The sequence below is a fragment of the Lucilia sericata genome, unplaced genomic scaffold (genome assembly GCF_015586225.1).
Source record: "Lucilia sericata isolate MDLA Ls3-8-SP2 unplaced genomic scaffold, ASM1558622v1 Contig001395F_arrow, whole genome shotgun sequence".
Lineage (NCBI taxonomy): Eukaryota > Metazoa > Arthropoda > Insecta > Diptera > Calliphoridae > Lucilia > Lucilia sericata.
Window position 1 is genome coordinate 100,001 of NW_023995334.1, and position 14,737 is coordinate 114,737.

Genomic DNA, 14,737 nt, shown 5'->3' on the forward strand with positions numbered 1-14,737 from the left:
TGAAGCACACAAAAAAAGCACTTGTTAATTGGTTTTGTTTGAATTTTTCTTAGATCTCTTTAAATTTTGTGCTAAATTATTGTTTACGTTTTTGTTTAATTCATTTAAAAACAAAACTTGATACATTTTAAATTGTTTAAATACAATAGTCTATGCCCGCAGGGCAGAAGTCTTAATATTTAAACACGTTTTATGCAAAAAAAAGCTATTTAAATTGTTTTTGTATTTTGGTACTATTCAACAGCTAAAGTTTGTCACGTTTATTTTGCTAAATTTTTTGCACAAATACACTTTAAAACAATGTTAAAAACTTAAAATTTGGTACTAAAATGTCAAATGCTACTACTATTTTTATAGTAATTAACATTTCTGGTAGCAAATCCCTTAATTGGTGGCTTTTTGAAAAAGTACCAATAATGGTACTTTTTGTAAAAAGTACTTTTTCCGTTTTTTGTTTATTATACAACATTGTAATATAAAAATTTTAAAAATTTCTAATTTGTACCTTTTTAAAAAGTACCAAAAAGTACTTTTTTTTCTATTTTGAAAAAGTACCAAATTTAATACTTTTGTCAAAAAAGTACATTTCAGGAATTTTGTTAAAAATTATATAATTTGGTTTAATTTGGTTTTTTACAGCCAAATATTAAATATTTAGAAACATGTTGCAGAACATTAAATCTCCAGCAACATTAGAAAATCTCTACTTTAAAAACATTAAATTAATTTTAAATATTTTACAATTTCTCTCAGTACATTTTGAAAATCAAACTAAAATTATTGTCTAAAGTTTCTAACATATAATTTTCTTATGAAAAACCAAAACAACAACAATAATAATAGCAAAACAAAAATAATATTGTGTTAGGTTATGGTTCGGAGGGGTTTAATTTAAATATATACAACAACAACAACAAAAATTCCATATAAAAAATAAAAATATACGGTAATAAAATTGAAAAAAAGTACTATAAACAGCAAACAACACATTAGCAGCAAATGTTTAACAACACGCCTCTAAACATTTTCACAAACACAGTAAAATCTAAAAAGAAAAATTGCAATTTTTTTTAATGCTTCTGTTTAATAATTGAAAAAAATACGTTTTAATTTTTTTCCACTAGCAAATTATTAAATAACAAACTAATGCTAATTTTTTCAAACTATAATTTGAAATTAGTGTAGCTAGTAATTTGATTTGTAATTAAAATTAGTTTTGGCAACATTTGTAGCAACATATTTGCAACATTTTTCTTAAAGAATTTATTTTTATTCAATTTAGGCTTAAAGAAAGGATTAAGATTTAAAAGTTTTGTACGACTTTTTAAAATAGGTTTTTTCCTTTTTTTTATATATTTTTGTCTCTAGCAACATGTTGCTAGTAACTGAAACATTAAAGCCCAGTATTGGTGTATTTTTTTAATTTAAATTTTTATAAATTTCTAGCTTTAGTAAGAATTTAAGAAAACAATTTTTGATTTCGGAATTTCAGCCACATGTTGCTGTTGTAAAATAATTTAAATAAAATTTTTAATCTAGAATATTTTTTCTTGCAAATAATATTGCTAATTCATGTTTATTTGAAAACTTTTTCTAATTTCTGGAATTAACAATTAAAAGAAAAGATTTTTAATTTCGAAATCTTAGCAACATGTTGTTATTAACAAATTAAGCCATGTTGATGGAACATGTTCAATTATAATTTTAAACTATTTCTTACTTTAATAATATTTAAAAAGAAATATTGTTTTAAAAAGAATTTTAGTTAACAATTTTAAATTGTGAAATCTTAGCAACATATTGCTATTAAATAAGAATTTCAAACATGCTGCAGCAACATTTTTTCATTAGAATTTTTAATATTGAATAATTTTTTCTTGCAGATGTTTGACTAAGTCATGTTTATTTTCCACTTTCTGATATTAACAACTTGTAAAAGAAAAGATGTTTAATTTCGAATTCTTAGCAACATGTTGCTAGTTGAAACATTCATGTTTATGGAACATATTAAACTAAAATTTTGAATAATCTTTTGCTTTAAAAAGAAATTAAATAAAATTTTGTTTTAATAAGAATTTTAATTAACAATTTTAAATTCTCAGCAACATATTGCTACTGATTAGGAATTTGAAACAAGACGCTACAACATTTTTTCATTAAAATTTTGTATCTAGAAAATTTTTTCTTTTAAATATTGTGCTATGTCATGTTTATTTTAAGTCTTTTTTCCAATTTTTGATCTTAACAACTTTTAAAAGAAAATATTTTTACATTCGAAATCTAAGCAACATGTTGCTAGTGATAACAACATTCAGGCTGTTGATGCAACATGTTAAATTAGAATTTTTATAATTTTTGTTTGCTTTAAAAAGAATTTAAATCAAAATTTTGTTTCAATAGAAATTTTACTTAACAATTTTAAATTGTGAAATCTTAGCAACATATTGCTAATGAATAAGAATTTAAAACAAGCTGCAGCAATATTTTTTCATTAGAATTTTTAATCTAGAATATTTTTCTTTGACATAAGGTATTGGCTATATCAGGTTTAATTTTAATAATTTTCAGTTTCTCACCTTAACAACAATTATAAGAAAAGATTTGTAATTTCGAAATCTTAGCAACATGTTGCTAGTTATTAAAACATTCATTCACATAGATGGAACATGTTAAATTAAAATTTTTAATATTTTTTTTTTTTTTGCTTTAATAACAATTTAAACAAAATTTAGTTTTAATCCAAAATCTCAGCAACATGTTGCTCGTTGATAACTGTTACAAACAAGCTGCTGCAACATCTTTTTTTATTAGAATTTTTTAAAGTTAAAACGTTTTTCTAACTTTTCTTTAGTTTTAATTAAATTTCTTTTCACTTTGATTCTTAGCAACAAGTTGCTAGAGATTAAATCTGTTCTTTTTCAGGAGAAATATCAGCTGTTTTGTCCGTACTACTCTTGCTACTTGAGAACTTTCTCTTTTATTTACATTTTAAATATATACATTTCATTCTCTCTGTTCTTCCTTAATCTTATTATGAAAATTTTATTTAACTTGTTATTTTTTTTTTTTTGTTCGTGCTTGATTTATTTGGTTTTTACACGATTTTAGTTATTCTTTAAATTTACCTTACTAGTTCATTGCTAATTCTAGACTTTATGCTAACTCTATAATATAATAATTTTATAGCATTTTTTTAAGAATTAATGTGTTTAACTAATAATAAAAATAGATAATTTTTATTATAGTTATATGTAGTTGTTGGGCCAATGTAAACTAAAGCAGAGAACGGCATAAAGAGTTTTGGGTTATTATAAATTAAAACTTAACCTTATTTGCTGGAAAGCTTAAAAACAGCTGATTGTATCCTTGGTAAAGTAAATTTCCTGGCTTTCGTTACCTTTGGAGTTAGAGAGCCGTTCACTGATTTAGCAGTTGTCAGTCGTTGTGAGTTTTAAAGCCGGCTTGATTTTATTATTATTATTTTTTTCATTTAATTCTTTATATTGTTTACTGTCTGTTATATATATTTCTTTCTTAATGGAATTTTATTTTTCTAGATTTTGTATTCTATTTTAATTTTCATTTCGTTTTATTTATTTTTTTTTTTCTTATGTATTTTGTTTGTATTTAAAATAAATTCAATTTAAGTAGGTATTGTTGTGTTATAATTAAAACAAGTCATGCTTTAGTTTTTAAAGTCTGTCTTTTATTTTATTTATTTAATTTTTTTTTTGTTCAATTCAGATGCCATTGAATTTTTGTAAAGCAAAAATATCAGGGCTAAAAAGACAACCCCACCATCAGTCAGGCTGTTTTGTGTTGGCTGGCTGGTTGGCAGACAAACACTTTTTTTTGTAATATAAAGTTGGAATTTAATTATTATTGTTAATGTTGATTTTGTGAATGAGATATTATTTTAAACTTAAATGTTTCGTTCTCATACATAAATTAGCTAAATCATTTCTGTTCAAAAAAAATTATAAAACAAAACAGTTTTTCTGTCTTAAATAAAGGTGGTAATGAGTTTATTAAAAGTAATTTACATTTAAATGTTTTTAATAATCAAATAAATCACCTAAACATACAAACCATATAAGCCATTGTTTCTGCCATTTTTTTTTTCTTCAAATAAAAATTTTATTAAACATTCTTTGAATTTTAATTTTTGCTGCATTTAAATCTAGTTTAAATTATTATTAACTAATATCCAATTCCTAACATGTTTAAAGATGAAAGCTTATAGATAAAGTTTGTCGATTTCGTGTGAATCAAGTACAAAAAGCTTATCTGTATTTTATGCGGGCCAGTTAGTTCACATAGCCTCTAGATTTTCAAAAAGTACTTGAGCTAAATTTAAAATACTCAAAATTAGACCACCCATAGTCTTCCGGAGTTCCAGCTATAACAAAAATAACACTTTTGTTTTAGTGTGAACCATGACTAAAGAGACACAGAGGGAAAAAGAAATATACACGCCTGGTACCAAATTGATACCAAAGATTTTATGATTTTTCAATAACATCCGTTGTCAAAGTACATACATACGTATGACAACACTATGTAATGTTGTCAATGTTGTCAACATTACATAGTGGTGATGTCCTACGTATTTTGACAACGGATGTTATTGAAATATAATAAACAGTTTGGTGTCAATTTGGTACCAGGTGTGTATATTTCTTTTTCCCTCTGTGTAGGTATATTTCATACCCAACTTCTTTTAGTTTTTTTAAGTAATTGAATACTTGCTCTATATATTCCAAATTGGACCTCCCATAGTTTTCCGTAGTTCCTCAATGCTTTTTATCTTCAATATGATTTGTGAAGCTCAAAGAAAAACACTTTCTGTTTGATATTATAATACAAACGCCGATACCATGTGGCCTTTTGTGTTTGTTGGAATCGAATTTTCGATACCTTAGGTCCAATATTGCCCAAAATCGGATCATAAATTAATACAATAAATTGCACAATTATAACTAGTAATGTCCGTCTATGCTCGTGTTTGTTGAAAGAAGTTAGATATCAATATATCAAAGATTGGATCAAGATGTGTCCTTGTGTTTTTTTGGAATCGGATTTTCGAAGTCTTCAGATAACTAAGACCCAGTATGGCGCAAAATCTGATCATTAAGTAATACGATAAATTGTACAATAATAGGTAGCAATATCCGTCTATCCGTGTGTTTGTTGCAAGTAGTTTAATAAAACTCCTAGATAACAATATATCAGAGATAGGACCAAGAGATCTTTACAAATGTTTTTATCTTTATTTGACAAGTGCTACGGCAATAAAAAAGTGTGAACTTTTTTTTATTTTCTTAATGGTTATTTGAATTTTTTATTATTTTGACCTTCATTTCTGAAAGAAAATGCAAACATGTGTTAACATATTTGGCAAGTAAATAACCCAAAAATATATTATTTGCTAAATCATCTTAAATTTGTTTAAACAAATTTTTGACAGACAAATGTTTACTATATGTGTAGTTTATTTTTCGTAGTAACCAAATAATCGATTAAAGGCGAATAGAGGGATATTATGTTAAACGATTTGTGAAGTTAATAACTGAAAAGGACTTTCTAATAGCTTTCAATTGATATACAGTAGTTGTTCATGTGTAGAACTTACGAGCTCAGTTAGATACCCAGCAAAAACTAGGTAATGCTAGGTAAGTGAAATTACTTACCTAACAACTTACTTTTCAGAGACTACTACATATCGTCTGGATTACATAGAAGTAGTGTAATAAGTTCTTACTTATAATGTGTTATATAAATACTTTTTAATTCATTAGCTATCTTGCTAGTGAAGATATAGAAGAAGCTGTATAGGTTGTTCATGCGATTTACCTAATAACCTACTCTTTAGTGACTACTACATATCGTCTGAATTACATAGAAGTAGTTTAATAAGTTCTTACTAATAATGTGTTATATAAATACTTTCTAATTCATTGCCAGTGAAGACATAGAAGAAGATGCTGTATACGTTGTTTCATTACTTCAAATAATTGATTCCAACTAATTCGAAATCGAATTTCGCTTCCTATAAAGATATATGAGATCTCAAAACTATCTCTCTCTTAATCTCTTTAGTAACCGATTCGTTTACTTTTAAACACTATTTAACGAATATTGATTATTGACTGTTTCTTTTTTAGTTAATATTCTGTGTCTTTTTAACAAGTCATTTATTAATAAACAATTTACTACAAATAACTAATAATGTATTGTAAATAGTTAAAATAAATAATATATCAAGCTAAAAAAATGAGGTGTGAATTATTAACAAACTTTTTGGGAGGTCTCTGAATAGAGTAATTCACAAGTTGTATGGGAATTTTTGAAACGTGCTTATTATATAATTTAAACAAATTAAATAAACGTTTATTGTTTTAATAAAATTAACAAAAGACGAAATCTATACCTTGAAATTTTAAAAAATTAAGTTTTGTAAAATGAAATAATTAATTTATATGAATAGCAATACTTACATTGCCACACTTACTTATTACAAGTAAGCGGTTAAATAAGTTGTTTGAAAAAACAGTTGCTAACGCGCATTAATTGTAATAGGAAATCAGCTTAAAATAAGTAGTTATATAACAGATTATATGTAAGCCATTATTAAACTACTTTAAAGTAATGCAGGTATAAGTCATTACTTTGAAATTTTAAAAATTAAAACTTAATAAAGTAAAATAATGAATTTATTAGAAAGATTTTCTCAAAGTAACACTTCTAAATGCAAAAACTACCAATACTTAACACGCCTGCTTACAAATAGGCAGTTAAATAAGTCATTGCCACAGTCACTTATTACTTAGTAAGCAGTTAAATAAGTGGTAAAGAAAACTGTTGCTAACGCGCGTTCATTTTCAAAGGAAATCAGCTTAAAATAAGTACTTATATAACAGATTATATGTAAGTCATTATTAAACTACTTTAAAGTAATGCAGGTGTAATTAAAAGTAATTAATAATAATTCAAATGCAAAAGCTAGCAATACTTAACACGCTTGCTTATAAATTGGTAGTTTAATAAGTCATTGCCACAGTCACAGTTAAATAAGTGGTAATGAAAACAGTTCCCAACGCGCTTTCATTTTAAAAGGAAATCAGCTTAAAATAAATACTTATATAACAGATCATATGTAAGTCAAAGTAATGCACATGGATGAATGGTTTAAACCACACTTTTCTTTAAGCTTTTAAAGGTTTAAACTTTAATTTCTTATTAAATTAGTTATTAAACTTAAAATTCTCTGCTGCTACAAATATCATCACATCAAAACGTCTACAAAATTTAAAAAAAATAATTCAAAAAACCTCAATAAATGTTTTGAATTTTTGATTTCAAATATCTTTTAAAATCAAAGCTATAATTGTTATAAATTATTTAAATTTTAAAGTCAATTAAAATGAAATATAAAAAAACTATTAAAACGGTTAAAAGGTAATAATCACTATAAAAAAACAGCAATAAAATAAATATAGTATTTAACAAAATTTCAAAATTACCTTTAAATAATATAATGAATTAATCAATTTGCTACTTACGTACGCTGCGGCGTTCGTCATTTTAATGTATAGAATTAACTAATTTTATTATTTAATTAAATTGAATGTTTTTCGATACGGCTGTTTAAACAAATTAATGAAAAAAAATTTTTTGTTTCTGTTTCTTGTTTAATTAAAAATTTATTAATAGTTTGTTAATGGTTTGTCTGTTTATATAGATTATTATGAAAAAAAAAGCTTAGGTCAGTTTTATTATTAACTTAATAATAAATTTGTAAAAGTTTTAATCAGTAATTAACTTTTTTTTTCTTTGTAAATGTTTAGGTCAGTTTTTTTTTAAATATTTTTAATCATTTTATTTAAATTTTTTCTGTTTAATATTGTAAGTATTTTTTTTTAATTTGTTGCTGAAATGAGTAATATTTACAATATTTATTTAGTATTGTAAATTCCCTTTTTTAATTGTGATAAAAAATAATGTTTTTTTTTAAATCACATTTTTCATTTACATTAATTTAATTATGGAATAAATATAGAAATATTTTGTTATCGTCAATTATATTTTTTTCTTAATAATATAAATAAATAAATATAAACGAATAATAAATATTCTACCGAATATTCGGTTTCTATAGCAAATGAGAACAGAATCGATATATAGTATGGAAATAAGTTTACATTGTCTGATCTAGGTTAGGTTTTGCTATCTCAAGCTCCCTTCCCTTTAAAGCTTCGACATTCGCCCTTTCGTTGCCGATGTAAACCTTACCTCTGGAAGAGTATTCAGTTGTCTGATCCAAATTTAGTTTTAATTCCAAAAACTTTACCTGCGGCCCATAAAGCTTATATTTAAAAGATTTATAGATAAAAGAGTCGATTTACGTCTTTCACGGCCTTTGTTGGATTCGATTTTTTAAATACCCCAGATACCTTAGAGGTCTTTAGAAATTCAATCACTTCTTCAAGATTTTACACCAAGATTTCCCAGATATCTTGCAGAAAAAACTACAACATCAATATAAAAGACAAGTTGGACAATTGCCAAAAATCAAGGCGATTAAAATCGGTCTATGTGTTTGTTGTTAGCAGTTTAACAAAACCCCCAGATGTCTTATAGATCAGCATGTTTTTATCAATATATCTGATATAGGCTCGAGAACTTTACTAATAAAAATCTTAGAAATCTGCGCAGAAACTTCTACGAGACTACTTTGGTTTTCGAACCTCTTTGGTTATATCTGTGATAAATACCCAGTAAAAATTTGATATATACATATATATCAAATTAAAGCTTTTTTTAAAGGGCTTTAACCCAGATGTAATATGGGCCATTATGTTCATATATATTACATATTGGACCGAGAACTTTACTACTAAAAATCTTAGAAATCAGTGTCTAAATGGCTGACAAAAATTAGAGACTACGTTGATTTTTGAACCTATTTTGTTATATCTCTGATACTAAGTTTTGTATATAGATAAAATATATATCAAATGAAAGCTATATTAAAGAGCTTTACCCCCAGATGTAATATGGCTAAGCTCTCGAGCAATAAGTTCTCTACATAGATAAATTGTATATCAAATGAAAGCTATATTAAACAGTTTTATAAAACATTTCCTGTTCTGGGTTTTGACCTAAAATGCTACAAAGGAAACTGTTTTTTTTTACCAAATTCTTTATGAATTTTCTTACTTCTTCCTCATTTTTTTATTTTCTTTCTTATTATATAATATTCCGCAAAAATTATATATATAAAAAATATTGTTTAACATTTTAGTCATTGTTAAGTAAATATAAACAAAATGTGCGAATTTTGTTTTCTTTTAAAAAACAGGCCTTGTTTTTTTTGGATTTTGTTTATTAAACGATAAAATTTTATAAACAAGCTGCTAATTTTATAAATAAAATTCCTTTTATAAAAACAAAAAAATACTCACACTCAATGTTGATAAGTTAACAAAAATAATATTCAGTATTTTTTTTTCGGCAAAAAAAAAAAAACAGTGATAATTTGTTTTAAACGTTCTGACTCTTGGGGACTTCAACAGGGGGGGGCTTAAATGACTTAGATAACTTTGTTATAAAGTTATTAAAAAATATATGTCATTGGGGTATTAATTTACTTTCTTTTAAACAAACCCAGCGAGAAATTCAGCTGTAATCATATATAATATTCGATCCAAAAATAAGGGCCTTTATCAAATATTCTTGATCGAATGAGTTTAAATATCTAAAATTCCAAATTCAATTTTACTTGTGCTGGAATGCAAGTAATTCTATCTGATTTTAGACGGAACACAATTTAACTTTAACTTTAACAGACTTAAGAGAACAGGTTTTCTAGAAAGTTTTTTTCCACAACATTTTGCTTGAATATATATTTTTATTGTATTATTGATTTAATCCGTTATTGGACATTCTTTTCATTTTAAGTTTTTTTTTTTTTAATTATCAGATTCTTTCTATATTTAACAAAATTTTAACTTCCGCTTTATAATTCATATTTTTTTTATTGAATAATATTTATTTAAATGTTTTTTTCTATATTTCTTCTCTGTTTTGTTTCTCAAATTCTCAAACATCGTTTTTTTATATCTTTGCACAAATTTGTTTTCACCCAAAAGAAGTAAAAATAATAAGAAACAACAAAAAAATTAACAATTCTAATTGTTTTATTTTCGCCATAAATAAAATATTTTTGTTTAAATAACAACAATTCCAGTCATCGGCAACATTTAGTCATGTCTACCAAAAAAAAATTTTAAATGAGAATAAAATCAGTCAGTCTGTTGATGTCTGACAGTTGAAGCGCGTGTATGATACAAGGCACTCCACCCCCGCATTTATAATTATCTCACACACTACCAAATTTTAAACAACAATAACAAAAATTTAAGAAATATAATTTAAAAATATATAACTATAAAAATAAAACTCTGTTTTTCTATAGATTTTAATAAAAAGAAACTAGATTTGAATGCTTGTTTGTCGATATTAACCCATTTCTAGTCTATAATGTAGTCTGTAGTCTAGTATATAGTCTAGTATGTAGTTTAGTCTATAGTCTAGTCTATTGTCTAGTCTATAGACTAGTCTATTGTCTAGTCTATAGTCTAGTCTATTGTCTAGTCTATAGACTAGTCTATTGTCTAGTCTATAGACTAGTCTATTGTCTAGTCTATAGACTAGTCTATAGTCTAGTCTAGTCTATTGTCTAGTCTATAGTCTAGTCTATAGTCTAGTCTATAGTCTAGTCTATAGTCTAGTCTATAGTCTAGTCTATAGTCTAGTCTATAGTCTAGTCTATAGTCTAGTCTATAGTCTAGTCTATAGTCTAGTCTATTGTCTAGTCTATAGACTAGTCTATTGTCTAGTCTATAGACTAGCTAGTCTATTGTCTAGTCTAGACTAGTCTAGTCTAGTCTATTGTCTAGTCTATAGTCTAGTCTATAGTCTAGTCTATAGTCTAGTCTATAGTCTAGTCTATAGTCTAGTCTATAGTCTAGTCTATAGTCTAGTCTATAGTCTAGTCTATAGTCTAGTCTATAGTCTAGTCTATAGTCTAGTCTATAGTCTAGTCTATAGTCTAGTCTATAGTCTAGTCTATAGTCTAGTCTATAGTCCAGTCTAGTCTAGTGTATAGTCTAGTCTATAGTCTAGTCTATAGTCTAGTCTATAGTCTAGTCTATAGTCTAGTCTAGTTTGTAGTCTATAGAGGCTAGACTATAGACTAGAGTCTAGTCTATAGTCTAGTCTAGTTTGTAGTCTATAGAGGCTAGACTATAGACTAGAGTCTAGTCTATAGTCTAATCTATAGTCTACTATAGTCTAGTCTATAGTCTAGTCTAGTCTATAGCCTAATCTAGTCCATAGTCTAGTCTATAGTCTAGTCTATAGTCTAGTCAATAGTCTAGTCTATAATCTATTCTATAGTCTAGTCTATAGTCTATTCTATAGTCTAGTCTATAGACTAGTCTATAGTCTAGTCTATAGTCTAGTCTATAGTCTAGTCTATAGTCTAGTCTATAGTCTAGTCTATAGTATAGTCTATAGTCTAGTCTATAGTCTAGTCTATAGTCTAGTCTATAGTCTAGTCTATAGTTTAGTCTATAGTCTAGTCTATAGTCTAGTCTATAGTCTAGTCTATAGTCTAGTCTATAGTCTAGTCTATAGTCTAGTCTATAGTCTAGTCTATAGTCTAGTCTATAGTCTAGTCTATAGTCTAGTCGATAGTTTAGTCGATAGTTTAGTCTATAGTCTAGTCTATAGTCTAGTCTATAGTCTAGTCTATAGTCTAGTCTATAGTCTAGTCTATAGTCTAGTCTATAGTCTAGTCTATAGTCTAGTCTATAGTCTAGTCTATAGTCTAGTCTATAGTCTAGTCTATAGTCTAGTCTATAGTCTAGTCTATAGTCTAGTCTATAGTCTAGTCTATAGTCTAGTCTATAGTCTAGTCTATAGTCTAGTCTATAGTCTAGTCTATAGTCTAGTCTATAGTCTAGTCTATAGTCTAGTGTATAGTCTAGTCTATAGTCTAGTCTATAGTCTAGTCTATAGTCTAGTCTATAGTCTAGTCTATAGTCTAGTCTATAGTCTAGTCTATAGTCTAGTCTATAGTCTATTCTATAGTCTAGTTTATAGTCTTGTCTATATTCTAGTCTATAGTCTTGTCTATATTCTAGTCTATAGTCTAGTCTATAATATAGTCTATACTAGATTCTATTTCGAAAAAATCTGTCTGACCGTACATCCTCCCTTAGAGGGTTAAACAGAAAATGAAGAAAACAAAAACAATACAAGTATTAGTAATTGTTATATGCCTTTTTATTGTTGTAGTTGTTGCTTTAGTATTATTTTTCTAATTTCTGATTTACCCCACTCCATGTACCGGCTATTAAAGTCAGTTGTTTTTGTTTTTTTCACTAATTTTGTTTTGCTGATTGGGGTTTGAGAGTGTATAAAACAAAAACAAAATAAAACAAATACAAACAAATTCAATGTCAAGGTTATAAATAAAATACAAAAACGAAAAAAAAAAACAACAAAATTATAAAGCTTGTTTTTTATTTTCTCTTTCATTTCATTTTGTTTATGTGTTTTTTTATTTTATTTTTTGGCACTTTTTTAGCGTTTTTATAAAAAAATTGTTGTTATTTTTTGATAACTTTATACAAAATGTATAAATAAAATAAATGGCAAAAAAAATGTTACACTCACACACACACACTTTTTAATTGAAAGTGTGTGCTGCTTAAATAAATAAAGATTATTCATCAGCCAGGCCTTATTATTATTATTATTATTTTTTTTACCTGAAACTCGTGTGTTGCTAAAACAATGAGTCAAAATTTAATTTTTAAAATTTTTTCTTTTAAAGCTAAAAGAAAATTTGCCTTTTTCTTTACAAAAAGCAGAAAAATGGCAATTTTTGTCTTAATAGAAAATATTCTTTATTTTTGCCCTTTTTAAAACCACGCTGCTGTTTAATATAATTTAATTTTACTACTTTTACTTATCGTTTTTGCAATTATTATTATTTTATTCAATTTAAAAAAATCTTTATATATTTTTTTAATTCTGTGGTTTTTACTTTTTTTTACAATAGTTGTTGGCTGGATAGTTGCTATTGTTTTAATACTGTTTCATTTTTTTTTTACAAAAGTCTGTGATAAATTAATATAAATTATCATTAAACCGCAGGCAAGTTGGAACCCCGTATGTTAATTGTAAAATCATTTATCAATTTTATTTAAATACGTTTTAATTAAAACGTTATTTTTCTTTTTTTGCAAAAATAATTTAGTGTTTTTAATAGAAATACCTTTCTTTCTGTTTCTTTTTCTTATAGTTCTACATCTGGCTGCAATGGCATCTTTTCACGTCGTTTGGATTTTTCATCATTCAATCTTTTGCCCAAGACACGTTTGAATTCCTATCAAGTTAAGGTAAGTTTAAAAGCTTTAAAGCTTTGTTATTTAAACCTTAGATATCTGTATAATTTGAAGCAATTTCTGAAAACTCCACATCATATTTTCACTCCGTTTAAGATTTTTAGAATTTTCGCTTTAGGAATTTGGAAAATTTCAGATTTAACTATGACAAATAAGATGTCATTCCGATGTCATTGGTCATAGACCCACATAAGTATATGCTGGGTTCTTAGTAAATTCTAAGACTATCTAGCCATGTCCTTCCGTCCGTCCGTCTGTCTGTCTGTTGAAAGCGCAATAGAGTCCGAACGGAAAGAGCTAGAGACTTGAAATTTTCCATAAATAGGTAAGGTTTGTTTGGTAATGAAAATAGCCCCCATACAAGTGGTCCTACGAAAAACAGATTTAACACTCATAACTGTTTTAAAAATGCGATTATAGCGATGAAATTTGTCATAACTATCGGATCGATCCATAATTGACCCTACCCTTCAAAAAATTACTTTACTGGTTTAAAAATGCGAGTCTAGCGCTGAAATTAAACATAAATAAGTTTCTTATGAGCAAAAATCTTTCTACCGAAGTTTATGAGGATCGGTCCATAATTTAACCTATTTCCACTCCCTATAAGATTCGGCATAGCATGAATATTTTGCCAATAATAAAATCTTCTTATAGTTCATTAACCTTTGCATATATTTTCAGTTTCCTTCAATGGAATCAAAGTTTTCAAGCAAATGTCATAATTAAATTTCAAATGCATAAACAAATCCATTCCATAATTTATTCTATACAAAACGAAAATTTAATATAAAGAAAGTATACCCCGCATTCAAAACGACTACACCGATAAGCTACACCGATTATTAGGCGAAGGTGTCCAAATCAGTATTTTCCATGTGAAAGAAAGCACATCACAACCGTAAACGGGAATTTTTTCGGATCCGACTTTCTGCAGAAACTAACCATTATCGGTGGCATAGAGAATCTTATGTAAAAGCTATACCCGATCAAATAGAAATATTTCTAAGAGATGAATGCAAGATGTAGATAGAAAATATCAACTGTTATGGAAAGAGTATAAAATTAACTTTTCATCCAGAGTTACAAGCCGTTTCAGCTCAAATAGGCGGCTAGTCGCCGCCAAGTATTGGCAAGCCGCGCCGCCGCCGACTCGAAAACTTATGTTTTTCTTAAAAAATTTGCACCGAGTTGCCACTTTTTTCAGACAAATAAAAGAGTTGCCACATCATTTTTTCTTCATATATAAAATGTGCAAA

The 14,737-nt window shown here is 26.6% G+C and overlaps 1 protein-coding gene across 1 annotated transcript in view; it reads left to right on the top strand.

Moving 5' to 3' along the window:
• The window catches only part of LOC119611240 (headcase protein-like), a 93,988-nt gene extending 80,185 nt beyond the window's left edge, over positions 1-13,803 (top strand). Inside the window, exon 3 of the mRNA XM_037966755.1 lies at positions 13,376-13,803. Within this exon, the coding sequence (XP_037822683.1) occupies positions 13,376-13,661 (286 nt within the window). The 3' untranslated portion in view covers positions 13,662-13,803. The remainder of the gene's footprint in view (positions 1-13,375) is intronic.
• The last annotated feature ends 934 nt before the right edge of the window (positions 13,804-14,737 follow it).